Source organism: Anser anser (assembly GCF_964211835.1).
Source record: "Anser anser genome assembly, chromosome: 1".
Lineage (NCBI taxonomy): Eukaryota > Metazoa > Chordata > Aves > Anseriformes > Anatidae > Anser > Anser anser.
The window spans coordinates 46,790,206-46,815,031 of record NC_139720.1 but is presented as its reverse complement, the minus strand read 5'-3'; the positions used below and the strand labels follow the sequence as shown (position 1 = coordinate 46,815,031).

General features: G+C 40.1%; 1 protein-coding gene across 9 annotated transcripts; it reads left to right on the top strand.

The window, feature by feature from the left end:
* Positions 1-478: 478 nt before the first annotated feature.
* Positions 479-23,414, top strand: TMPO (thymopoietin). 9 transcript variants are annotated; one of them, XM_083851333.1, is made up of 11 exons: positions 479-869; positions 9,787-9,913; positions 11,571-11,729; positions 13,190-13,290; positions 17,927-18,046; positions 18,150-18,245; positions 18,797-18,910; positions 19,819-19,908; positions 19,991-20,056; positions 20,219-20,313; positions 21,566-23,414. In XM_083851333.1, exons 1-11 carry the CDS (start codon positions 627-629, stop codon positions 21,855-21,857), a joined length of 1,503 nt encoding a protein of 500 aa, XP_083707459.1. In that variant the 5' UTR covers positions 479-626; the 3' UTR covers positions 21,858-23,414. The 9 variants fall into 9 exon arrangements, with proteins under 9 accessions (XP_083707459.1, XP_083707457.1, XP_083707452.1 ...); XM_083851326.1 differs by having other exon boundaries at positions 495-869; positions 18,800-18,910; XM_083851328.1 differs by lacking the exon at positions 19,991-20,056 and having other exon boundaries at positions 495-869; positions 18,800-18,910.
* Positions 23,415-24,826: the final 1,412 nt, after the last annotated feature.

The following is a 24,826-nucleotide window of genomic DNA, read 5'->3' as shown; positions in this document are numbered from 1 at the left end:
CAAGCCGTCACGGCTGCGGCAGCCGCCCCGCCAAATTTCCCGCTTCCCGCGCGGGTTCGCGATGAGGCGGTGCGGGAACCCGGGCACCTCGGCGGCGATAAGGGCGGGCGCCTTGGCAGCGCTTCAGCGAGCCTCAGGGAAGGGCTTTTGGCGTATGAGGAGCCCTGCCGGGGCTAGAGCCGGCGCCACACGTCGTGGGCTCCCCCTAAAACCCCCTACTATCGCGACAGGCGCGATAGAGGCGCGAGAGAGGCGCGATAGCGGGCCCACAGAGTCGCCCGTAAGGTGGTGGCGGCGGGGAGACGCCGCCCGGGAGGGAGGGAGGGAGATGGCGGCGAGAGGGGAGATGGCGGCGCCGCCCGCGCCTCTCCCGCCCGAGCCGAATTTAAACTGCGCTGCCAGCCCTCGCGCAAAGCACCAACGCGGCCCGAGCCCGCGCGCCTCTCGCTGTTCCCGCCCGGCGGCCAATCGCGGAGCCTCTTCGTCCCCCTCCTCGCCAATCGGGGCGCGGCTTATTGCGGGCTGGGCGAAGCGCCCGTCGCCGAGCTGCGCTCCTGGCGCGGGGCAGGCGCGTCCCCCCCTCGCCGCGCTTTGTTGCCGCCTCTCCCGGCGGGGCGGCGGCGGCGATGCCCGAGTTCCTGGCCGACCCGTCGGTGCTGACCAAGGAGAAGCTGAAGAGCGAGCTGATCGCCAACAATGTGAGCCTGCCGGGCGGCGAGCAGCGCAAGGACGTGTATGTGCAGCTCTACCTGCAGCACCTCACCGCCCGCAACCCGCCCGCCGCCGCGCAGCCCGACTTCTCCAGCGACGAGGAGCGGGAGCCCACGCCGCTCGGCCCCCGGGGCCGCGGGGCCGCCGCCGCCGGCAGGGTGAGTGCCGCCGCCGCGCTTCACTGCCGCCCGGGGCCCGCCCGCCGCTCCCCCGACGGCCGCTGGAGGCGCGGGGCCGCTCCCCGGGGCCGGGGGGGGGAGAAGTGGGGACGGCTCGGCCTCCCCTGGGCCGTGTGGAGCGACCTCTACCCCCCGGGACACCCCCGATGGGGGGAGGTGAGGGTTGGAGGGGTGAGGGAGGGGAGCCCGCGGCTTCATTCAGGAGGGAGCCTTCCCCCAAGCCGCCCGGAGTCGCCCCGAGGCAGCGCCGGGTGTGTGAGTGTCCCCACGTGGAAGGGGGAGGCTGCGGAAGAGCAGCGTGTTTGGGTTGTGTGGTGCTGCTTTGGTGCGAGGGTGCCCTCCCGTGTGTCCCAGCACATGCTTTATAGCAGTGCCGCTGCTCTGCGTTCTGCCGGCCAGCTGCTGCACGCTTTCCCAGACCTCGTTTTTAATGTCACGTATGTGTAAGGAAAAAGATGGGAGCCATTGCCTCTTAAAATCTTTCCCTTTAGGGAAACATGTTTTCCCTTTTATATTTTAACGAGTACCCTGTAAATTTGCATGTATTGAGAAAGCTTTCTTTTTATTCATAATTTAAAGGAGGGTGCACTGTCTGCTCTCACGCAAAGGTTTGTACAGTGATTGCAAGCTACTGGAGTTGAGATTTGTGTGACACTACATTACTCTGAAATACTATCTTTAAAAGCTCATTTGTAAATCAGGGGCAGAGAAACAGACTCTTTAAAAGAGATTTCATACTTAAAGTTTTTTAAGGGGGGGGGGAACAACGGTTGGTGAATTAAGAGACTGAAAATTGCAGCTAAAAGAATATTTCTAACCAAATTACTCATCTGTTTTTTTTCCTAATATCTGCTCAATTCAAACACTTAACTAGTATTCACTGGAGTAACTTTATATTGACCTAGACATTTCTGTAACTTACAATAGTCTGCGTGTAGCATGTTAAAAGTGTTTTCGAGTCCAATAGGCTGTTTGTGTTTCACAGCCTGTAGGAGAATAGAATAGAATTATTGGGTAGATAGAACCATTAAGGTTGGAAAAGACCTCCAAGAACATCTGGTCCAACCATCCCCCTACCACCAATGTCACCACTAAACCACGTCCCTAAGCAACACGTCCAACCTTTCCTTGAACACCCCCAGGGATGGTGATGCTACCACCTCCCTGGGCAACCTGTTCCATTGCCTGACTGCTCTTTCTGAGAAGAAATGTCTCCTCATTTCCAACCTAAACCTCCCCTGACACAACTTGAGGCTGTTCCCTCTAGTCCTGTCACTAGTTATCTGTGAGAAGAGGCCGACCCCCAGCTCCCCACACCTTCCTTTTGGGTAGTTATAGAGAGCAACAAGATCTCTCCTGAGCCTCCTCTTTTCCAGACTAAACAACCCCACTTCCCTCAGGCGCTCCTCACAGGACTTGTGTTCCAGACCCTTCACCAGCCTCGTAGCCCTTCTCTGGACGTGTTCCAGGGCCTTGATGCCCTTCTTGTACTGAGGGGCTCGAAACTGAAAAACGAAAGTCTCATAACTGCTAAAGTTCCGAGATGTTTTTTAACCTCCTTTCCCTTTTCCTGTGCTTGAGCTTGAACAATTGCGGGTGACTTTTCTGTTGTTTGCAGAGTGGGTGTTACCATTACAGTTCTGTTAACAACAGCTGTAAGGTGCTGCGCTGTTTCTGCTAGTGTTGTGTGTTAATTTCATAGCAGCGTATCTTCGTGTTCCAAAACTTCACGGAATATGCTAGTGGCACTTGTTTGGATTTGGGTGTCCTGTGTCCTGTCTGAAGCCCGACATCCAAGGGAGTGGGATTCTGTTATGGAAACAAAGTAAAATATTTTGATAAGACTAAGAGGGGACAGGAGGGAAAGCACTCAGACTTCTGAGAGAGGAACTACAAGCACGGGGCAAAGGGAGGATATTGAGGCTACGAGGCATTATGGAATAGATAAAGGAATACTGTATTTCCTCAAAGTGCCTTTGTAGGGCCTGGAAACAAAGGTGGATTCAGCATCCTCTACCTTTCACTGTTCTTTGCAACTGCATTGTTTTGTCTTCAGTATTTCGGTTAGGTGTGCACTTAAAAAGGATCAGCAAACAGTTTGTGCTGCATGCGTAAGGAAATAGAAGTGTACTCTATAACTTGCACTGGTACAATAGGAAGAGCTGCATTATTTTTAGGCTGAGATGAGACCAACAAAGTTGCAATGCTTTACTAGTTCCGTTTTTATTTTTATTGCAGGTCTTAGAAATTATAATATTAGTTTGTGTATATTGAGGGGGAAAATGTAAATGGGCTGTTTCAAGCCTTTAGGTAATCAACTTGACAAAACTGTAAAGATATCTCCTGTTATTCTGTGGGATTAAGAAAACAGTGGGCTACCGTCTTCTGTATCACTCCTGAAAGTTGGAGTACTGCTTAATTTGAAGGTTGCAAAAGTCTCTCCCATCCAGGTGATTCAGTTGAGGCTAGTATGAACTTGTAAAAAACACTGAGAGAGCACTTAGGTGGATTTGCATGTTGGAGGGTTCTGGCCCACTGTGCTTTTTTTCTTTGTGTATTTCTTTGGGCATAGCTTAACTTCATACGAGCATTTAAAACCAAATCTGGCTCGGCGCTGAATTCTCGCTCCCACTGTTGGACGAGCGAATGCCTGATGCATGGAGGGAGAGAGGGGCCAGAACCGCGCCCAGGGCAAGCAAACGAGCGCTTTGAGCGGAGAGCAGCAACGCAGGCGGGAAGCCTCACTCACCTCTGCCTTCCAGGGCTTGCCTTCAGCGGTCCCGGCCCTCTGGTGCCCCTGCCCGCAGGGACCCAGCCCCGGGCCAGCAGGGACTGCCCGGGCTGGGTGCCGGGGGGCCGGGCACGGCACGGGGCGGGGGGCAGCCGCCAGGAGGCACGGCGGGGAGAGGTTAAGGGAGGGAGGTCGTCTTTGGGTGCCCCGGGGTGGCTGCGAGCAGCTGGCCTGGAGGGTGCCCTGGGCAGCCACGCTGCAGGTGTTGGGAAGATGGGAGCTAAACCGGCTCTCCGGACAGCACAGGTGGGTAGTTTGGTGTTGCTGCGGTCATTGATAATGTTAAACCTTCTGCTGCGGGCAGTGATGGCTTTAAACAGGTTATGCTGCCATCCTGACGTTCTTCTCTGAGCTCTGGGCATTTGGTAATGCATTCAGGTGCAAGTTGCTCTGTGGATCTTTATCAACAGAGATTGAGAAGAAAAACATTTTCATTCTCCTGCTGCAACTTGGATCTTTTAAATCCGCTGCTCTTCCAGCACAGCTTTATCAATACTACATCCTGATTACCTTTCTCAAAACTAAAAGCCTCACTATATTAGTGATGTATTGGAGGACAGCAAGCTTCATGCACCTATAGTGCCTGTTCTTGTTTCATTTATATTTGTGTGAGTTGTAGAACTTTTTTGTTCCGATACAGTAGTGAACGTACAGGTGATTAACATGAATGTATGAGCAGATAATACCTGAAAGGGGAATTGTTCTGTAGATGGTATTTTTAGGACCTGAAGACATCACATGTTGGAACAGTAAACTCCTAAGGCAGTTAGTGTATTTTTTGGAACCTGAATGTCACAAATAGACTATTGTAATGTAGTAAGATCTTGTATCTCCTCTGAAACTCATTTTCTTACATGTAATGTGATACAGTAAAAATTTCTATTGCTTATGCTGCACTCTGCATTGCACAAGGTGACTTTAAGTGCTGTGAAATACATAAAACTTCCCAAATCAAAGTCAGGAAAAAATGTCATCCCAAATATATTGCTTAAAAGAACTTCCCTGTGAAATATTTGAAAGTGTCTTTTTAAGTGTGGACACTTCTGTAGATGTAACACCTCTCTTCTTGAGCACGTGCCAGGGGTTTCACTGTAGCTATATGTGTTTACCAGGAGGGGAAAAGGCTTTTAAAATAATGCTTTTTGGGAACACGCTTTCTGACGATGATGTCTGCAGTATCCAGCTTCTCCTGCTCTACTAATGTGTATGTTTTTTTTGTCTGGTGTTTTTTTGAGGGGAGGAGGGGGATTTGTCCTCCTTTTTAGCACACTGGTATGTGAGGACAGTGACTGGTACAGGAGACACCTTTTTGCTGCAGGGGGAACCATCTGCATCTGGATGCTCATGGTGTTGGTTGATCATGACCTGAATGTCAAGACAGACAGCTCAAAACGGAAATAACTACAAAATAGCATTTTTGCCTCTGGAAGAGCATTGCTTTCAAGTACGTACCAAAAAAAACCGCCTTGACATTGTTGCCAAACAGGAGCTATTCAGATCTCAGAACACGTAGTTTTTTGACTTTGGTTACTGACGCCTTTCATGTCTCCCTGGAAGAATTTCTTCTGAAAGTGATATTTTTTTTTTTACCTTTAAAGTGGTGATATAAAAAAGATCAGTTGGATATCTTCTCAGTACTTCTGTAGATGAAGGTATAATGACATTTGGACCTGAAGGACCTATTGAAATTTTACAGGAGATGCCTATCAAATGTTTTTATTTTTTTGATCAGGTAGCCAGGTAAACACAGAGCTAGCATCTGCGCTTAGTGGTGTAGTTGATACGTAACAATAGCTGTAGCTGATATAACTGTACAATTTCAATCCCTTCCCTGTTGGAAATGGGCAGAATAATAAATCTGTACACTTTGTAAGATGAAGAATGTGGAAGGTGGGACTGCCTGCTTGGGTAGGTGAGAGAATGTAAAGTTTATAAGCTACCTGGTGACAAAAGAGGATCTACTTGGTGTTTCCTATGTGGTCGTATCTCCTGATGATGATTTGTTGTACAAATGTGACCTAGAGTGCAGATCAACACCTTTGTGGGCTTTTAAATGGTGCTCATCTGCAGTGTGAGCAACTGAGTAATTCCCGCCTCAGTGAGAAGTCCTGCCAGGCTCTTCTGCACCTCAGACTTTCTGCAGCTGTAGGATCTTGAACTTGGAAGGCACACTTGTTAGTATGCTAGTGTAAGAATAGTGGCCATATTTAAATAAAATAGACCCAAGTGTCCTGGTGAAGCAATTTTGTCTAACACTTCTCTGTCACTCCTGAACTGACGTGACAAAAGCTGCATTTCCAGGTCAGTGTTCAGCTGGTTGAGCCCTGGGAACATCTTGAGTTTGGTTTCTTGATTTGCTTCTTGTTCTGAATTTTTACTTTTTCACCAGAGACTGTGGTGAAACAACTCTTCACCGTGCAGCATTGATCTGTTTTCAGAGCAGATACATTCCTTTTGCTGACTAATGTAGAATTTAGTGCCTGGGGAGGAAGGAGTGGGAGGGGTAAGTAGTCCCTAATCTTATCGTTTAGGACTGTTACCATACATAGGCATGGAAATTCCAAGTCTGACATGTACTAGCTAGGGTTAAAAGGTAGAATTCTCAAAGCTGAGTGTATCGGCATCTCTGAATTATTGCTGCATAACTTCCTTTCCGTTGTTTATTTTGTCTGCCATGTAGCTTTGTAAATATTATGCCAAAGTCCAAGAGGACTCAGTTTAAAATTAAATTATTCTGCAGCAGAGAACTTTTTGTATGATTGAATAAGAAGTGCAAGGGGAATAGCCCTCTCTATTTCCCTGTGCAAGTCTGGTATTGAGACTTGGTAACTGCTGTTCCTTATCTTTTCCCAAGGAGAAATAACTAGTTGCTGCCAGAGATGACGCTGTACAAACAGAGAATTAAAGAGCATTCTGTTGACATGAATTGGGCTTCCTTAGCCTGTCTTAACCTCATTCAGAGAAATAGTAAAGAAGCCCTAAGCCTTTCTGCTGCTGGTGATGAAGCTGCACCTGCTTGCAATTAAAGCCCTTGAATATCCTAGTGTATGGGGCAATTTATCTCAAGATTTGAAAATACTTCTTTTGCTTGATGTCCCATAGTTTTGGTATTATTCAGCGACTGCTTGAAGATGTTAGTTCTTGTTTGGTGGGCTAGTGCTAGAACTAGTAAAGGTAGTGGTATGGTCTGTCTGACAAACTGGTGTGTGGCTGTTGGATTTCTATTCTGAAACTGAGCCTGACAGATACGCTATCAAATGGGTATGTATTTGACATGAACAAATCTCTCCCTAGTGAAGTATGCTGATGCTCTTCCTAGAAAATGGGCATGACTGGAATTTTTTTAATGCTGCTAGCTCTTGTTGGAATTACAGGATCTTCAGATAAGGATTTATTAGTCTGGGTACAGCACTGCAAGAATATTGACAGCATTATAGGCAAAGTGATCAGCTATACCACCTTACTTCAGCAAATCTTGGTGTTCAACACAACTTCATTTTAAACACTTCCTCTGCACTGCAGTAAGACTTTAATTTTACTGAAAGTCACCAAACCGGGAATATGCGTTTTTTGTATTTTTCTTTATATTTGCAGTGATAAAATTTTATTGCAGGTTCTTTTGATCTGTCTCACAGGGTAGTCCAACGAAAAAGTTATGATGCACAGAAAGTGTAGTGGTGTGTTATAATATGATTGTGGTAACTTCAAGTAATGTTGCTGAGATTAATGTGGTTGCACCACGGACAAGGTATGTGAGAGGTTCTTTCCTGTCTTCTAGAAGCAGTCCCTGCTTCTAGGGACTAATCCTATGGACTGGTAAGTGGTTAAATGGCAGCTGTGTACTTGTACGAATGAAATCATTTGCTTCTCCTTTAAGGAGAATAGGTATTCAAAAGTAAAAATTCGAGACCTCGCAGAACACAAGGTAATCAATGCATTGTGCCCTGTTATTGAAGGACACAATTACCTTCAACTTTTCATCCCTCCACTGCGCTTCTTTTCTGCTGAAACTGACTATTCTGATGATCTAGACTTGTGTTAATACAAAGTGAAACAAAATAAGACAAAGTGAAATGGTGCTTGGAAGAAAAGTATCAAAGATACTGTAGGATGCGAGTTCGCTTGCACTGGAGGACCTTATTACTCATAAGTTGCAGTTAGATTTCTGGTAGCCAAGATTTTTGTAAACTACTTAGAATGCTGCATAGTTCTTCTGATATCTATTTTCAAAGAGTACAGCCTCTTTTGTGGCATGTAAGAAATATAAAGGCAATGGTAAGTTAAAATGGTTGCAGTTTCTTTAACAGCATTGGAACGTTGACTTGCTGCACCACGTTAGTTGTCTTCTGAAATACCCAAGTATCATCCCAGTTAACCTGACTGGTGATGTGTGCAAATGCTGGAGCTGACAATAGTCTAAACAGATCCTAACAAGAAAACCCAGCATGCGTTTTGGAACTCTTCCACTGTTTGTACAGGTCAATAGTTGAGGGGGGGGAAAAAGTCCAGATATGAAATTCTTGTTATATAGCAACACTATTTCAAGTTAAGTGTGACCGACAGATTCAAAAGTAAATTCAAGTGTCCTGTAGTTTAAGGTTGGTTGTTTTTTTGTGTATGGGTTCAGTGGGTTCAGTTATTTCAAAAAATAATCAGATTTTTACATGTTAAAGAAATTGAATGACAGATTTATACCTCACTTGATCAGTCATTAGTCAGATTTGCTACTTCAGTGATCTTATCCTTTCTTCAGACTTCTTGGAGTCTGTTTCTTGAGAACCCTAAGTTCTTAGATTCTTGTTTGTCAGCAGTTAGTTTTAAGTTCATCATGCTGGCATTTTCGCAGTCCAAGAGTTAAAGAAAATCTAACTTAATTACAGAAACAGTTTACGCTGGAAATCCTTATAGCTGTTTAGCTTTAAATATCAAGACCCAGCTTATATTCAAACCAGTATTAAACCGGCACTAATGGCTAGCTAGGTACTGTAGACTTGTATTGGTGATCTTACAGTCTTCAGTGCTATCTTACTAAATATACCAAGGAAAAGCTGTTAATTGTGAGTGAATATGACAACATACTTGCATTTGGAATTTTAGGGTCTTCAGTAAGTAGAAGACCCAAATAGCTCTTCTGGGCAATCAAGTTGCATTACATTAAGTGTATAACTTATATCTGTTTATATCCTCCTACTTCGAGATAGTACTTCAAAGTACTTTGTGTTTCTATCGGATTTTCTCATAGTTGAGAGCAAGCAGTTCCTAAGCATATTTCTGCTGTCATACCTCATCAGTCTTGCAGATCTTGGAGCCTGGAAATGTCTATTGTAGTAACAACACTTGTTCAACTTGGGAAGCCTTCATGATCACTCTGTTTGGATATCGTGGAAACTGCTAATTTGGGAGTAGCATCTTGGCAGATTATTTTGATAACCATCTGTATGTGATGGTGGTGTGTTGCCAACTGTTCAAGTTGTGTTGCCAGAGTTGGGTTTAGCAAGATAGAGCTACAGTAGCAGTGGCCTAAGCAGGCAGGCAGGCTTCTCAGAATTTGAGGGTGTTCTTGGCTTTGCCTTTTCTCTACTTGTTTCATAACATCGTGTAATCTCACAGAGAACACTAGGAGAAGAGAGGGAATAGGCATTTGGGGAACTTGGATGGGAGGATGTGAATACTGAGGGACCTCCTTCTTATCATTAGAGGAAGAGGTATTGACCTGCTAGGTAGGAGGATAATGCAAAAAATGCTAATGGCACACAGATATTTGTTGTTTAGTGCTGGTTAAATGTCTAGTAGCTTGCCTCTCCAGTTATTGGAGAGACTCTCTCCTGTTGTATACTTCAAATTAAAATATGTGATCAGAATAATGAGTAAGATTTCTTTATTATTATTATAGAGACATCTTTTAATGGTTATTTCCCTTTATAAGTAGGAAACACGTGTTTATTTGGTAGGTGGAAATGGTTCGAAGGGTTTCATATATGCTTTAAGTTGAGGTGTGTGTGAATATCATCACTTTTCTGGACTCTCATAGCTCCCTGTGCCCTCAGAATAAATGAATAAATAAAAATGTATTAACTGGAAACATTCTGCCTTTTGTTTTTGCAGAAAGCCACGAAAAAATCTGACAAACCTAGGGCAGAGGAGAAGGATGACCTAGATATAACAGAGCTGAGTAATGAAGATCTTCAAGAACAACTTATGAAGTATGGAATAAATCCTGGTCCAATTGTAGGTAAGTCAACTGAACTAGCTAAAATGATCACCTGTTGAATGTGTTGAACTTCACTTCTGAGTACTCTGAGCTTTTCTGATTTGGTCACTTACATAATCAATACTGTTATAGTCTTGTGTTTTGCTGAGGATGGGATGTTTTCATTGAGCTATTTACACTGAAAATGCTTGAAGCACTCCTGTGTAGGCAAATCCAGTTTGTTCTTCATGTTCTAGGCCAGCTGTACGTGTTCCAGCTTCTGTTCTGAAGCTATGTAACTATTAAAGTTTAGCAGTGTGGTAATAAGCAGGCAACATCTGTACTAGAAAACCTTAAGTACAAAATATGTTACATAATAAGACATTATTATTCAAGAGCAGGACAAGAATACAGAATTTGCCCTTCCTTAGAGCGTTTCCTACTCTGTATTGTGCAGAAATCTTTTCCTTTGCTTATTTCTTTTCTGGCCCCTTGAACTTTGTGTTCTTCCATCCTGCCTGCTGACCTACTTCAGCAGGAGGAATAGGGAGAAGTCCCCACCCCAACTTAATCTCCTGCCTTAGGCAGTCTCCTGTGTTACAAGATCAAAGCTCCTTGCCTTAAAAGACTGTGCGCTGACCTGATAGCAAGGTACTTCGATTTCACAGCTCTTCAGTAGAAGATGGTCTACTCTAGCATGCTGAGCCTTTTGTAGAATGTTTGAAATCCTGAGTGGAAGTGCCAGTGATAGAGCCTGGGAAATGACAGTGATAGAGTCTGGAGTCCTGTGTGCATTCAAATAGTCTTTTATGCATAATACTTTGTTAGCTGTTTCTGTATGTTTTCCCATTCAACTCCGTTCTCTCAGATAGCACTTAAGCCTTCTGGAAAATGCAAATACCTCTGCAGTCTACAAAAATATGTTTAGAAAGACGTTTAAGTTTTTGGTTTTAAGTAAAAGCCTTAGTTATTACAGCATGTGGATTCTGTTTCTTGTGAGAGTCTTCCGCTTCTTTTTAAGGATGGCTTCTTCTTAGAAGTTTCCTGATGAGGTTGGACTTTTGGCTGCTAGCAGTGCAGGCACTGGTCACTTCTGCAGATTTTTGCCTGCCCAATCCTGATGTGAGAGTATGTAATAATTTTTTGTTTGAAACGGCTGTCCTGTCAGATTAGGTGAGCCGTCCTAACAGCTAAATGCGGGAAACAAGGGGTTCTGTTTTTGCTGCTTATTTATACCACCTCTGCTTATTGGGCTGAATTTGCTAATAGGTCAAACGTTAAACTAGGAGAAGGTATGTTAATTCCAGGATAAAGAGGTTAAGAGGATAGTGGAATCTGCATGGACACTTACCCTCACAAAATTTAGTGAGATTGACACTGCAAGGGCATGACAACTTGCATATTGTGGCAAATGAAACAAAAAATCTAAAAAGCAGGTAAGTTATCCTTCCCTAGAGAAATGCTTGTAATATTCAGTTTGCTAACAGATCTAAGCTTGTCTTAATTTTCTTGAACCAAAAATTTAGAAGCCTTAGAGGAAGAATTATATACCTGGAGGTATATGCTTTGGGTCATACAGACTGATTAAAAATAGAAAACGTGTCTGGAAATTCACAAGGGATTATATAATGGTCATGTTCTAGCAGTCATCAGGAAAGACTAAAACTGCATCTGTACCATGTATCTTCCCTTGCTACAGCTACAACTAGGAAACTTTATGAGAAAAAACTGTTGAAACTGATGGAGCAAGGTCCAGAATTGAAGTCACCCATGCCTCTGCCAGTGATTTCTTCAACTACTGAGAACACCAGACAGAACGGAAGTAATGATTCTGACCAGTACAGTGACAATGAAGAAGGTAAGACTGAAGTGGAACTTGCATGTGAACTACTCAAATTATACATAAGTAATACTTGAAGTAGAAGAAATATCTAAAGAGGGCATGATCTGTTGTTGAGGCTTTAATATACTGTTGTAGACCATGTGATAAGTATACTTCATCATGGAGTGCTAGCACAGTGATCTAGGGGCCTGCTTTGGGAAAGGACACTCCAGTGGTAAAATGTTCCCTTCTGTTTGTCCATTTTTTCACATGGAGTTGAGCCTGTAAATCTGGTTCCAGTTTTCATTGCACCTTATCTTTGAGTCTTGTCTTACAATGCACCCAGTAGTTATCTTCATTAGGGGATAGTCTATAAATGTTTGTTAAATTTCAGTACATTAAAAGTATCGTTTAATGTGTTTCTTGTGTATGATAATCTCTTATGTTCTGTTCCTTATGGATGTAGCTTGGTTTGAGTTGATTATTTTCTGGGTGTTTTAATATGTTTGTAAAAAAAAAAAAAGTATGGGGCAGGAGAGGCGGGACCTAAAACACCATCACCAATTACAAAAAGTAAAAACAATAGGCTCTAAGGAATACATTGGATGGAATGTTTGAAGATGATTATTTTGTGTGGTTCATGGTGATTGCTGTAGTTCTGTGGATTTTTTTTTTGAAAGGAACATCCAGAGATAGAGCATAAGGGATTGAAATACAACTAGGAAATTAGTTGGATCTCCTTTGTATTGTTGTGCTTGCTTTTGATCTTTGATTTCTTGTACTTGGTGGTGGTGATGGGGTTGTTAGAGGGTTTTGTTTTTGTTCTGGGATAGTCAAGACCCCAATCGTAACTTGACAGCTGTCTCCATTTAATTACCGAACTGTTCAAACATTGAAGGAAAAATGGAAAGTTTCTATACATTCAGGCTTAAAAAGCCCAAGGGATGTTAATAACTGAACTTGAAATCTGTGGTGTAATGCTGTTAGAGTTTTAGTAAGGGGACTGGAAGTGATGCATTCTCTTACTGGTGAGATGACTGCTAACCACTTGCAATTCTCTTGCATCAAAAAGGAGTTCTGTATAAGTACCTATTCTAAAGGAGACTAAATTTACAACCTAAAGCAATGTTGAAAGCTTCAGTCCCCTTACTACAATAAACAGTATGATGTTACTTTTGTTAAAGCAATTGTAACTTGGTATCAGTTCCTAAATGGAACTGCTGGATTAGTCAAAGCTTATCTGAAGTGTAGGATTATTTTTTTGAGGATAGAAGTGACATACTTGGGTCAGAATTTGGAAATAATAAGGTTATTCTTCAGGAGACTTAGTTCTCCATTCAGTGGAGAAACTTAACCTGTACTTCACAACTTTTTTAAGGAAACAATAGTTTGTAACAGTAATAGTGCATCTTAAAATTTTTTTTTGGTACTAATTTAAACCAGGTGTAGTTTATTAACAAGTAGTATTTAAAAAAAAATATTAAAACCACTTACAGATCCGAAGACTGAGCTGAGGCTTGAGAAGAGAGAACCACTGAAAGGCAGGACAAAGACTCCAGTAGCACTCAAACAAAGAAGAATTGTTGAACACAACCAGGTATGCTTCATTTAATGGCATCTAGAACAGCTACTAACTGCAGGCAGTGTACTTACTAAATATAATCGCACTTGACAAAACGGGCTATGCTGTTTTCAAGTTTAGTTTTTCTTAGCCTATTCTAATACAGCATGAAAATTCTGTGAATTAACTGTAGCTGCTGGTTTTTGCTTGTGTGAGAACATTCAAAATTATGGTCTGCAAAAAACTATTTGCCTCTCTTGCCGGCATCTGTAGCTCTATGTAGAGGAAAACACTAGGTCAATCGTAACATGCTTAGCTTTGGAAGAAAATAAGTCAGAGGTACTGATGTAGTCCTGTTTTATGTTTGTAGACGACTTAATAAAAGGAACGGTTTGTCAAACAAAAGACTTGGAAAATGTTCCCAATCTTTTTGTCTGATAAATATTTTTTTAAATGCCAGAAACATTATCATATTTCTATCTATTTTAGTATCTATCTCTAGATACATGTATGCATTTATAAATTCATGTGTTTATAATTGAGTTAAATATAACAATCCATAAAGTCATGTATTGCATATATATGCACATAAATAAATGCAGGCATATACAGAAATACCCGCATGTGTGTACACATGCATGCAGTTTCTATATAATAGTTCTTCAGCCACACATGTAGCAGCATTACTAGAGTAGACATTAATTCATTGGAAAGCTTCTCCTTAGAAGAAAATGATAACTGATTTGAATCTCACTGTATGTACTGATTGTCTTTAGAAATACTATTATTGGTTCTCTTTTCCTGGGGAAAGAAGGATTTTACAGAAGCACCTCAGTATTTAGCCAGCAGTTCAAAAGCCTGGATTCAGTGTTTGGTGGCTGATCTGTCCTTACGATGTGACAGTGTCAGTAAATATCCTGTTGCACAGCTTAGATTACTTAGGATATTTACAGCACTACTCATCTGACCAATAAGTAGCAGAGTTGTGCTACAGTAAGGACTTGTCCAGAAAACATTCAGGAGGGGCACAAAACCTAACCTGCTAATAGTTTGATATTAGCAGATCAGTATCTTAGTGGATCAGACTTGTCTGACTACTCTGTAGTATGGTAAATGCTAGATTCTTCCTATTCAGATGGCATGTGTGTGTATCAGCATCCTTTTACTATGGGTATTTCTTAAAGCAGGTAACACGCAGCTGTGAGCTTGGGTAATACAACACAACTATGGAGTTCCATAACTAGTTCTGCGTATTTTTGACTGGCTTCTTAGGGATACAGACTAAACTGATCTCACTTCTACAAATCAAAACAAACACATGGTTCAACACACAAAATCAATATTCATTATTCAGTCAATTTCAGCTCGTGATGGTGTTTATAATGGGCATCTAGATTTATAAAGTTCTTGTACTTCTAGGATTATTGCTTCCTAAGTTGCTATCCACCCCAAAATCCCTGCTAGCCTCAATATGTTAGGGTTATTTAATACAGCTATCAACAGACAAAGCTTCATAATCTTTAGGAACCCATTCCCTTTTTATTCTGTATTTTCATGACATTTTTTAAGTGATGAGGTCTTACTTTTTTGTTCATCCAATTTCACTGTCATAACATTGGGTTATTACTATTTTCTCTTGTAATCTTTGTAATCTTTATCATGCGTAGTATAGATGCAATGTTTTTGCTACTTCCATATTTTAGTAACCAGTGGTTAATGTAATATCACTTGATTAATCCAAAAAGGTATCATTTCAAAGTGATGACACATTCTTCAAGAACTCTAGCTTGTTCAACCTGTGAACTCCTGACTGCTGTTTAAAAAACAAAACAAACAAAAAAACCACCAATGCTTTATAATTGCTCGAAGCCAAGAGGATGCAAAACCCAGTGTCTTGGGCCAGCAAATACATAGCCATGCATTTTGCTGAGAACGAAACTGGAAGACTGGGAAAATTATAACCTTTATTTTCCCCTTCTGTGAAATTGGATCTTAAGATTGCAGCTTATGTGTCAATTAACCATACTCATTCTACAGAATTATATGCAACTCGTGTTTGCTGTGTGGCACTGGATCTAAGACTGGGGCTCTGAAGAGTGGTGGGCTTGGACTGGTTGGCAGTGTGGTGTTAACAACCTGTTAGACACTTCTAGGTCCTGTGCAGCACTATTCTTAACCTAGAATAGTGAAAGGATTGTCTGTCATCTGGTGCTGAACTGAAGACTTGGCACTGATGGATGTTGCTATTCTCTTTTAAGAAAAGAGTGCAAATAAGTCTTAGAGCAGGCTGGTTGCAATAGAAATTTGGGGGGGGATTTTATGAGGTCTGTGGGTCTTATCAGATAGCAGTGGAGGACTAAATAAATTTGAGCTTAGTTCTTTGTACATATTTGCCTCCTCATAGTGAACTGGAAGAATTGGAAGAAAACCCTAGCTTGAATGTCCTCTTCCAACCAAGTAGGTGAACATAGAGTTAAAGGTGAAAACCTTGAGCTTAAGGCCTCATAGTGGATGGCACTGGACAGAAAGAGGTGGGCTAAGCCACTTGAGGCCTCCTCACAGTGTAGAAAGTCTCAAGAAGAGCAAGTATTTCTATAGTGGCATTCTGGTTGTGCTGTTCTTACTCTTCCCTGCTCTTTTGTTTTTGACTACCTGTATGCATATGCTGAATGATACTTCTGAACCACAGCGCTGTAGCTTTCTGTGATCGTATACAGGGTGTTGGTGTATCTAAATGTATTGCATTTTAGTAGGGTTTATTTACTTTGAGTATTTGTGGAATAAGCAGAGAACACCTCTTGAATTAATGGTGAGGATAATCCTAAGTGTAGACTTTTTGTCTGTGGAATATGCCCTGCTGAAGTCTGGATGGTTTTCATGCAGTAGACTTGGTCTTTTCCTAGACTTCTCATGCAAGATCTCCCTGGTACTTAAAATACGTGAGTGTCAAACATGAAAAAGTAAGGAGATAAGGGCTTATTTATTGAAGCACTTCTAATTTTTTATTGTGGGGGGAAAAAAGATTAGTTCCTAGTAAAACAGTCTGGGGCAGGGGAGCTTTCCAATAGTAGGATTAGGGAATTGCCTCTCTGCTTTCTGAAGTGGAATGTATTTGAATGGGACTACTCTGAAATTAGTGTTTTCTCTAAGCTTCTAAGGAAGAACATCTCTCAAATAGAAAGAAGGATATGGGGAGAAGGAGATACGATTGAAGGTGTTGCAGGTTAAGCTTTTGTTAACAGGAAAAGCTGAGAAGTCAGTGTCTGGTGAATGTATAAAGAGGGATCAGGAGACCTTTCATTAGAAGTCTATTTAAATTTAAAAGAATACTGGGAGACATAGGCTGAAATCTACAATTCTATATGAAGCATTTGAATCTATTTGCGTGAAGTCTGTGCATGAATATCCATCATTTGGTTTTCAAAGTATTTCAGTAACTTTGGAATAGGCAAAACACTTGTGCTCCCTCTGCTGGATATGTAGCAGCTGTAACACAGAACTTCTATTTATAAACATTAAACTGCTTAGCTTCTAGTTTCACTGGAGTAACTTACAAGGTACAAGTGGGGAACTGAGAAGGGTGTTAAACTTTTTTTTTTTTACCTCTCGATAGATAGGTACTTTCCAGTCTACTCCGAATGCATTCAGTTTTGTGGCTAATATTCTTCCAGAGAAGTTATTTTGTTGTGCAGCACTGGTCTGTGTAATTCCCACTAGCACCAAATGTAACTTAAAGCTTGGCAATGTGCCAGTGGAAGAGATGTTAATGTGCAAAGACTTCAGTATTAACAAATAGCTTTTTATTTCTATAGTTTTTTAAAGATAACCAAATAAAAAGGAAAATATTCTTTAATTTTGAAGAAACAGGCCCTCCTTCATCTCCCTTTCCTTCCAGGTGTGTGCTTGGAATTAGGTTTGAGGAGGATTTTAATTTAATTTTAAATATAGCTTGTGATAAGGCATGGGGAATGGTCCGTTTGTTAATGGCTATAAAAATCTGGCACTTCATGTTGTTACACGGTTGTGTAATGATCTGTTTCAGGCTTGATCGTTTAACCCACAGTTAAGTGAGAATTGAGTGATTTTTCAGCATTATGTGGGAACTTCTAAGATTATAAAACATCTCTCCATCCCTCTTCCCCTCTCCCATATGGAGATAAGATCCTGTTGAAATGCAGGTATCTGTGCCTAAACCACTATTGTCTTGGCTTGAGAGAATATGCTGTTGGGTAAAGAACAAGTTGTTGCATTCTGCTTATGATTGTACTGTTTGGTTTTTCCTTCATTTTTTTTGTATAGGTAGGTAATGTAACAGGCGTAGAAGTTATATCTGCTGTCCATGACTTGATGTGACTACTTGCAGCATTATGGATTTCATGCTATTGCAGTGAGCAGATTAGCTCTTGGTCATTATTTAGTCCGTTCTGTATTTGAAAAATAGCATGGTCTAACATGAGTATTGTGGTCAACACTACCTGTGTAGTTAGCCAGGCATTATTGAACATAAGGTTTCAAGTTTTTTTGTTGTTGGTTTTGTTCTTGGTGGGGGTTTTTAATGTATTCTAGATAAATTGGTTCTGGAGTATGCATGCTATTTTGGCGTTTGTTTTTGGGTATCTGATGTTGAGAGCTGGCTTTCATGTGTTTGATCATGTGTTTGATGCTTGAATAGACTTATTCTCAAGATGGATTTACTGAGACTGCCTGGACAAGTGGATCTTCAAAAAGTGGACCTCTTCAGGCATTTTCTAGGGAGTCTACCAGAGTGTCAAGAAGAACACCAAGGAAAAGGGTGATGAGAGGCTTATTATAATAGAAAAGCTTTTTTTCTCACTATTAGGGTCCCAGTGGCTATTTCATTCAACTGTTTTCTTTTGTTTGTTTTAAACAAACAGGTGGAAGCTACAGCACAGTTGCCTGTAGATGATGCTGTAATATCAGAGAGTACTTCCCTAGCTGACACTATACTGACTGCAAGCGACGAAACCCTAGTAAATATGCTTAGTAAATATATGTAATAAATCATGCGAGTGGTATTCTTCTGTAATATATCTGCTGACAGAACCATTCCTTTTGAAGACATTATTTTAAAGAAAGCAAGACTGTCTTCTATTAAGTAGTCTTTGAAACCACATTCAGTATCTATATTAGTGCCTAGTGGTGATCACTTTGAGATGGCACTAGGTAGTCACCTAGTCTCGTGTCTTTTTCGGGGGAGGGTTGAGAAGAACCACTTTAAAGGCCTTGATTTCTATTTAGTTCATTTAAGCACATGCAGAATATCTGCTTTAAAGTTTGGCTTTTTGTGTGAACTAAACAGCTTTTATGTTTCTAAATGGCTTAAAAGAAACTATTTGGAATGAAAAGCAATGCATTTCCTGTGCTTATTTCAGAGTATCTGTTACATAACTTTCTTGAATTTATTGCTAACATACATATTTTTGATACATTGTAAGGGTTTTGTTGTTTGGTTCTATTCCCCTTCCCCCTTTTTATTTTGTGTTTTTGGTTAATTCTGAGTTTGAACAATTTTGAATCTCGGCAGGTTGGCAATAGGGTGCCTGGAAATTTCAAGCATGCAGCTCCTACACTGTCAATCAGTGAACTCTCAGACATGCCCAGAAGAACACCAAAGAAACCATTGATGACAGCTGAAGTAAATAAACTAAAATTCAGATTGATATTGCTTACTTTCTGTGAACGAGATTCTTGTGTGTATGTGTTTAGCCCTTGGTATAGAAGGGATGGAAGGTGTCATTGCCCTGGTGGCACAATAGTTGAACTAGACTAGCATTGTCATGTGGCATCAAAGAGAATATAAAAGTTTATGATCTTCCCCTTTCAGCTTTTTTAAGGGAATGGGGAAGGGTGGGAGGATCCTGTGTTCTTTTTCCCAAGCCAAGTATGTTTGGGGCTATTTCTCCATATGCTGCTATTTTTTCTGTACAGAATGTAACTTTTTCTTTTAAACTATTAACTAGTTCAAAGACAGCGTGAAATTGTTACCTAGCATTGATTTCATATATCAGCATTTTCTGAAGGAAAAAAAAAACCACAATGTGCCTTAATTGAAGGACTAGAATAGCAGAATTACTTTAAAGTCTGAGTTTAGAAAGCAGCTGCAGATTCCTGTCAGTTACTTGGGGGGGGGGGGGGGGGGGGGGGGGGGGGCAGGGATTCTTCTACTCTTAGCCTATTCAAGCTGTCAAGATTAAGTACTTATTGGAGAAATGTCTAAAGCACTGGCAAGCCCATGTAATTGTATTAATGTAGTACTGTAATATTGTGCAATTCTATGTAACAAGATTATGCTTGGCTAAATTTAAATGGAGTTTATTGCTCCAAGTAATTACTGTAGATAAATGTGCATTAACACTTATGAAGCCTGCTCTACCAATGGACATGAGATTTATGAAATGGTCTATTTTTTTTATAACATGGGTAACTGCAGTTTAGACTTAGTTGTCAAATAGGAGGTGGTGGGAAAACTTGTTTTATTATTTCAAACTGCATATGTTTTCAGTTGGCTGGTGTTTCACTGTACTATGGCATTGTTTATTACAGCAAAAAGAGACAGAGTATCCCCATCAATGCTTGTTTAATCATGTTGGCCATAAACATTCCCGTGACCTGCTCAACACAGCCATGATAGAGGTGATGGTTAATTTTTTTTGATCATCTAGATCATTGGCTGGCAGTTGTATTTGATTTATACAACATATTCTTTATCTTAAAGGAAACTGAGGAGAGCACTGAATGCTTTAAGACACCAAAAGTGACCAGACAGCTGCCAGTAATGAAGGTTAAACCAACTTTTAAAACCCAAGAATTAAGCTGCTTAAATGTCACTGGGTGACTCAAATGCTTTCTTGCAAACTGCATGCGGTTATGGTCACTGAGATAGTTATATAGGAGCTTATTGTTTTGAAGTTTGTTAGGTCTATAACTATTTTTGTTTTTCTAGGTGCTGGAAAGAACTCATACAGAAGAACGAAGAGTAGAAAGGGATATTCTTAAGGAAATGTTCCCTTACGAAGTATCAACACCTACAGGAATTAGGTATTGTTGATGTTTATGGGGGGCTTGTTTCTCAGTTAAAGATGCTTTTCAACTTAAATAGGTTTTCATTAAATTACATTGCTAGACTTCTGAGGAATGACTTTTTGTATTCTGGCTCAGTGACAGGAGAGAGAAACAATTCTGTTTGTGTACGTAGTTTTTTCAGTCAAAAAGCCCTTTTATTTAAACTGGAGAGGATGGAGAGAATATAGCGTTATAGTAGTAATTATTACTGGAACTCTTGGATGCTGGAGGTTAAATGAAGGGGCTTCTCTGTGGTAATGTTTCAGTATTTGAGTTTTTGGCTAGATGCAACTGCTTTTGTTCTGCTGTTACTTAAGGAAAAGTCTCCCAGCACAGATTTGAGCTTTCTTTTTGAAAGCTAAAAGTAACTTTCAAATACTGTTTTTTCCTTAAGTAACAGTCCTGTTGTAGTCAAAGACTACTGTGTATGAATAAGGATAGACTAGGAAGGGCTATGAAGTTCTTCTGGAACTCAGCTTTTAAATAAAAACTGGAACAACCCTCTGTATAATCAATTCATAAAATTTTGACTGTCCCTTTTAGAGACTGAGGTAGTAATTTCTTCTGTGTTAAGATACCGTGAAGTCCACTCTTACATTATTTCCAATGTGTTAACTAAAACTTCAATGTGAAATGCAGTTGCATAAAATCATGCTGTAAGGAGAACGTATAGAATCAGTTACTACTTTTATGGGCACCATTCAGCTCTGTTTTCTCTTGTTTGAGGTTTATCAGTCTAGTTAAATCTATGCCCCGTTTTTTATTAAAACCATGCTTGCATGCTCTCATTGAATATAAGGGCATGGCAATGTATGTGGGTCCCTTAACCCTTACCACTTTGTTACCTGGCTCAGTGTGTTGACGTAGCCATTAGCCACTGGTAACAGTTTAATGGCCTTGGCTAAACCTAGGTTTAGAAATCCTGGAAGGACTGTGTAAGTGGTGAGTAAAGACACAGAAATGCTTTGTAGAGTTTTATTTCTAGTCATGATATGAATGGATAGATTGATAAAGTGACATTGATTTTTTTTTAAAGGGATGTATATTTGAATGCTGAATGGTTGACTTTAACTATTGTATCTTTAAAATATAGCACGTCATTACAAAGTGTTTCAGGTACCCCATTCACTGGAAGTAATTTATAATTCTTCATCTGTACTAAAAATTTTCCTGTATACTTTAGATTGCTCTTTTAAATGTACAACATTCTCTTCTCTTTAATTAACAGCGCTAGCTGCCGTAGACCAATTAAAGGAGCTGCTAGCCGGCCTATAGAGCACACTGACTTCAGAATGGAGGAAAGTTTCGCTAAGTATGCTCCAAGATATGGTACCTCAAGTGACATCAAGTCAGAGAAACCACCAACAAAAAAAGAACGCTCCATTCCCCTTTGGATAAAAATTCTTCTCTTTGTTCTTGTTTCAGTCTTCTTGTTTCTGGTTTATCAGTCTATGGAAACTAATCAAGGAAACCCTTTCTCTAAATATCTGAATATTGTCTCTCGAGACAGTGCCAAATGAGTATCTTTCTGAAAGGCACACCTGATTCGATCTCCTATTTTTAATTGTAGAGAACTCTTCTGCCCTCTCATCGGCTCAAGGACTACTTACAAATAATGTGATTGGAACCTGATAAATTGGATAAATGAAACAAGCTAACATTAAATGGACATCAGTAACTTTCTGGACTTTGGACTAGGAGATCACTTTGCCATAAGAGTAACATTTTTTTAGATCTTTGAACTTTTGTAGGCTTTATTTTTTTAATGTGGACATCCTTTAAATTCATTTTTGAGAAACTGTATATTTGTTTTTGCAAGATCTTGGAAGCTGAGAAGGGTGAACATGTAGTAAAATGTGAAGCTGTGTTTTTTAAAGCTTTCTTTGTACAGAAAAGAAGTTGTACTTTTGTCTATAGATTATGGTGGAGGAAGATTTTTAACACAAGTGATAAAGGGAAATGCATTTCCATGCGTTTTTCAGTAACACTTTAACTGATTTTGGTGTCTTAGGATGTAGGGAGAGTACAACAATCTTTTCTGTAGGTTACTGTAACATTTTAGTAAATGTAACTGTAGACCTGTTTGCATTTCTGTAAGTCATAGAATCATATTAGTAACTCTGTTTAAGCGTAACATTTAAGTGTATCACTTCATTTTAATGCTTACAGTGTTGTAGGAGCTGAGTACAAACTTAATTGGCGACAGATATTTTAGACGAACTTATTTATTAGTAATACATGTGTAAGACAAAAATTGCATCAAATATAATTTGCTACTAAAATGCCTTTCTTTGGGTAAAGGTTGTTATCTAAATTAATCTGAACTTCAACTTCGGCAGTGGTCTTTCTTAAAAAAGCGAGGTCTTTCCAATACAGCTTTATGTGATTTTTGAATATTCATGTAGAGAGGTATTCTCAAAGTGTGAAAATTCCATATGAAGTTTTATTCTTATATGAAGAGGGCATTGCTGCGTTTTCTTTTACAGTTTCATCTTCAAAGGTGAGATTTACTACATTCATGCAGTTGAGTATTTTTCTCAGTGGAAGCATGCTGAAACACTCTATATTGTGTAACTTAGTTGAGCAGGCAGCTGGCTTCACTACTACCAATAAGGAGTGATAAGCAACAACTTTTCAAAGTGAATGTATACATTTTTGGTGTGCTTAAATCTGCAGCATACAGATGTTCAGTCTCATTGCTTCATACAAAATTGCAATAAATCATACTTATTCTTAAAGTGCTACTTATGAAAAGCTGAGAACATTAGTTAATAGTCTGTTTTTACTTTAGGTACAATTACTGTGTAGACTGTAGTTATGGGGAAAACATTACTTTCTGTGACCTTTGGGACAAACTCGGTAATTTTGTAGCAAAGCAATAGTTTTTTCTGTTAAGAGTAATGTTTTTTCTTCTAATCTGCTTTTTGAGTATTTCAGATAGCTGAACTTGTGTCCATCCTATAGAAAATTGTAACGTAAGACATTCACTTTTGGTGTCAAAATGCAGGAAAATAAAGATGTTTTTAATGTGTGTAGGTTTTCCTTACCAAAATAAATGCATTGCTTGAAAAAAAAAAGCGAAAGTAAGACAACTGGTGCATCAGTGGTGTTTTGTGCTGCTAGGAATTCCATGTTTATAAAGGTAAATAAATCTGATACTAAAAACAGAATGGTTTGTGTCAACATTTGGTAAGGGAAATATTCATAACACTTGCACTATAATTTTTGTACAGTAATCTTTTAGCATACATTAGGTCTTTACTTTGAACAGGGGAAAAGCTAGGCAGCTTTTTGGTGATGAAGAATTTTCCTTTTCATGTTATTTTTCATCCCACTTTGCTACATGTGTTAATGTGAAATATATCTTTATCTTCTCTAGTTACATGGAATACTTTCAGTCGACCTTCCTCAGGGATACTGCTAGTGTCATCAAAAACAAACAAAAACCCTGCAGTGCAATTAAATGTCATCATTCTTTCATTTATGCACTGTTTTGGAGAATCTCCAAAAGACACCTTTCAACTTCAGCGTTAATTCACAGTAGGTAAAGACTTTTCCACGTCAGTCTTTAAAGTGATCTATGTGCAGTTCACTTGTAGTTGGAAACAATTTATCTTCCAGAAATGAGTGATCTTTTTGTTTTTCTTGACATTTAGACAGAATCGGGTTAAAATTTCAGCAGCAATCACAAAATAGAGCAATTGTATTGGCTAGTAATATAATAGCATCCAAATTCCAGTTACAAAGATCAGTTGAATTCTTATGTAGTAATTATTTAAGTTTACTTTTAGGCTAGAGGTTACAAAACATCTGAAAAGAGTCTGTGTCAATTAATCAGGACAAATGTTTTTTGTTGGGTGTATGTTATGCTGTATTCCCCCTTCCATCATTGGTCTTGCTGTGTAGGATACTGAAAACACGGCAGATTTTTATTTTCCCAGTCTGAATGAGAGCTTTCTAACATGAAGCTTAAACTTCTCCCATTTAAACTGTGTGGTAATCTGTTAACATTCACAGTTTCAGGTGTCTGGTATCAGGCTAAGAATCACTTCCATGTTCCAACACTTCCAGTGTTGGAACTTAATTTTATGCACCTGATTCATGGTAAGGCTGTGAGAGTTTACATGGTATATAAGACAGGAAACTCTCAAGGAGGGTCTTTAATTTAAAATTGAGGTTTGAAACATCAATTGCATTTAAGTAGGAAACATTGTGAAGGAACTATTTCCTCTTCAGGTTTACATAGCAGTATGTCTGTACTGTCCTGCAGAATGCCGTTTTTCTCATGGCTTGACCTGTGAAAGTCTCTACAGTACCAAAATCCTCAGTTTTTGCCACCACCTTCTCAGATGGTTCTGTACACAAAATGCCTTTATTTTATTTGTAACTAGTTTGTATGAAGTTAAATAGGAACAGGTTAGTTCAAAAATAATGCCTTTAAATAACAGAGCTCTGTAAGAAGGCTCTTCAGCAGAAAAAATGTGTATAC

What these genes read in the sequence shown, in the direction of transcription:
- TMPO (XM_083851333.1), top strand. Translation starts at nt 627, where the DNA reads ATGCCCGAGTTCCTGGCCGACCCGTCGGTGCTGACCAAGGAGAAGCTG. An exon ending in GAAGAACACCAAGGAAAAGG is followed by an intron (nt 18,047 to 18,149) that starts GTGATGAGAGGC and finishes TTAAACAAACAG; the next exon opens with GTGGAAGCTACAGCACAGTT. An exon ending in TCAACACCTACAGGAATTAG is followed by an intron (nt 20,314 to 21,565) that starts GTATTGTTGATG and finishes TTTAATTAACAG; the next exon opens with CGCTAGCTGCCGTAGACCAA.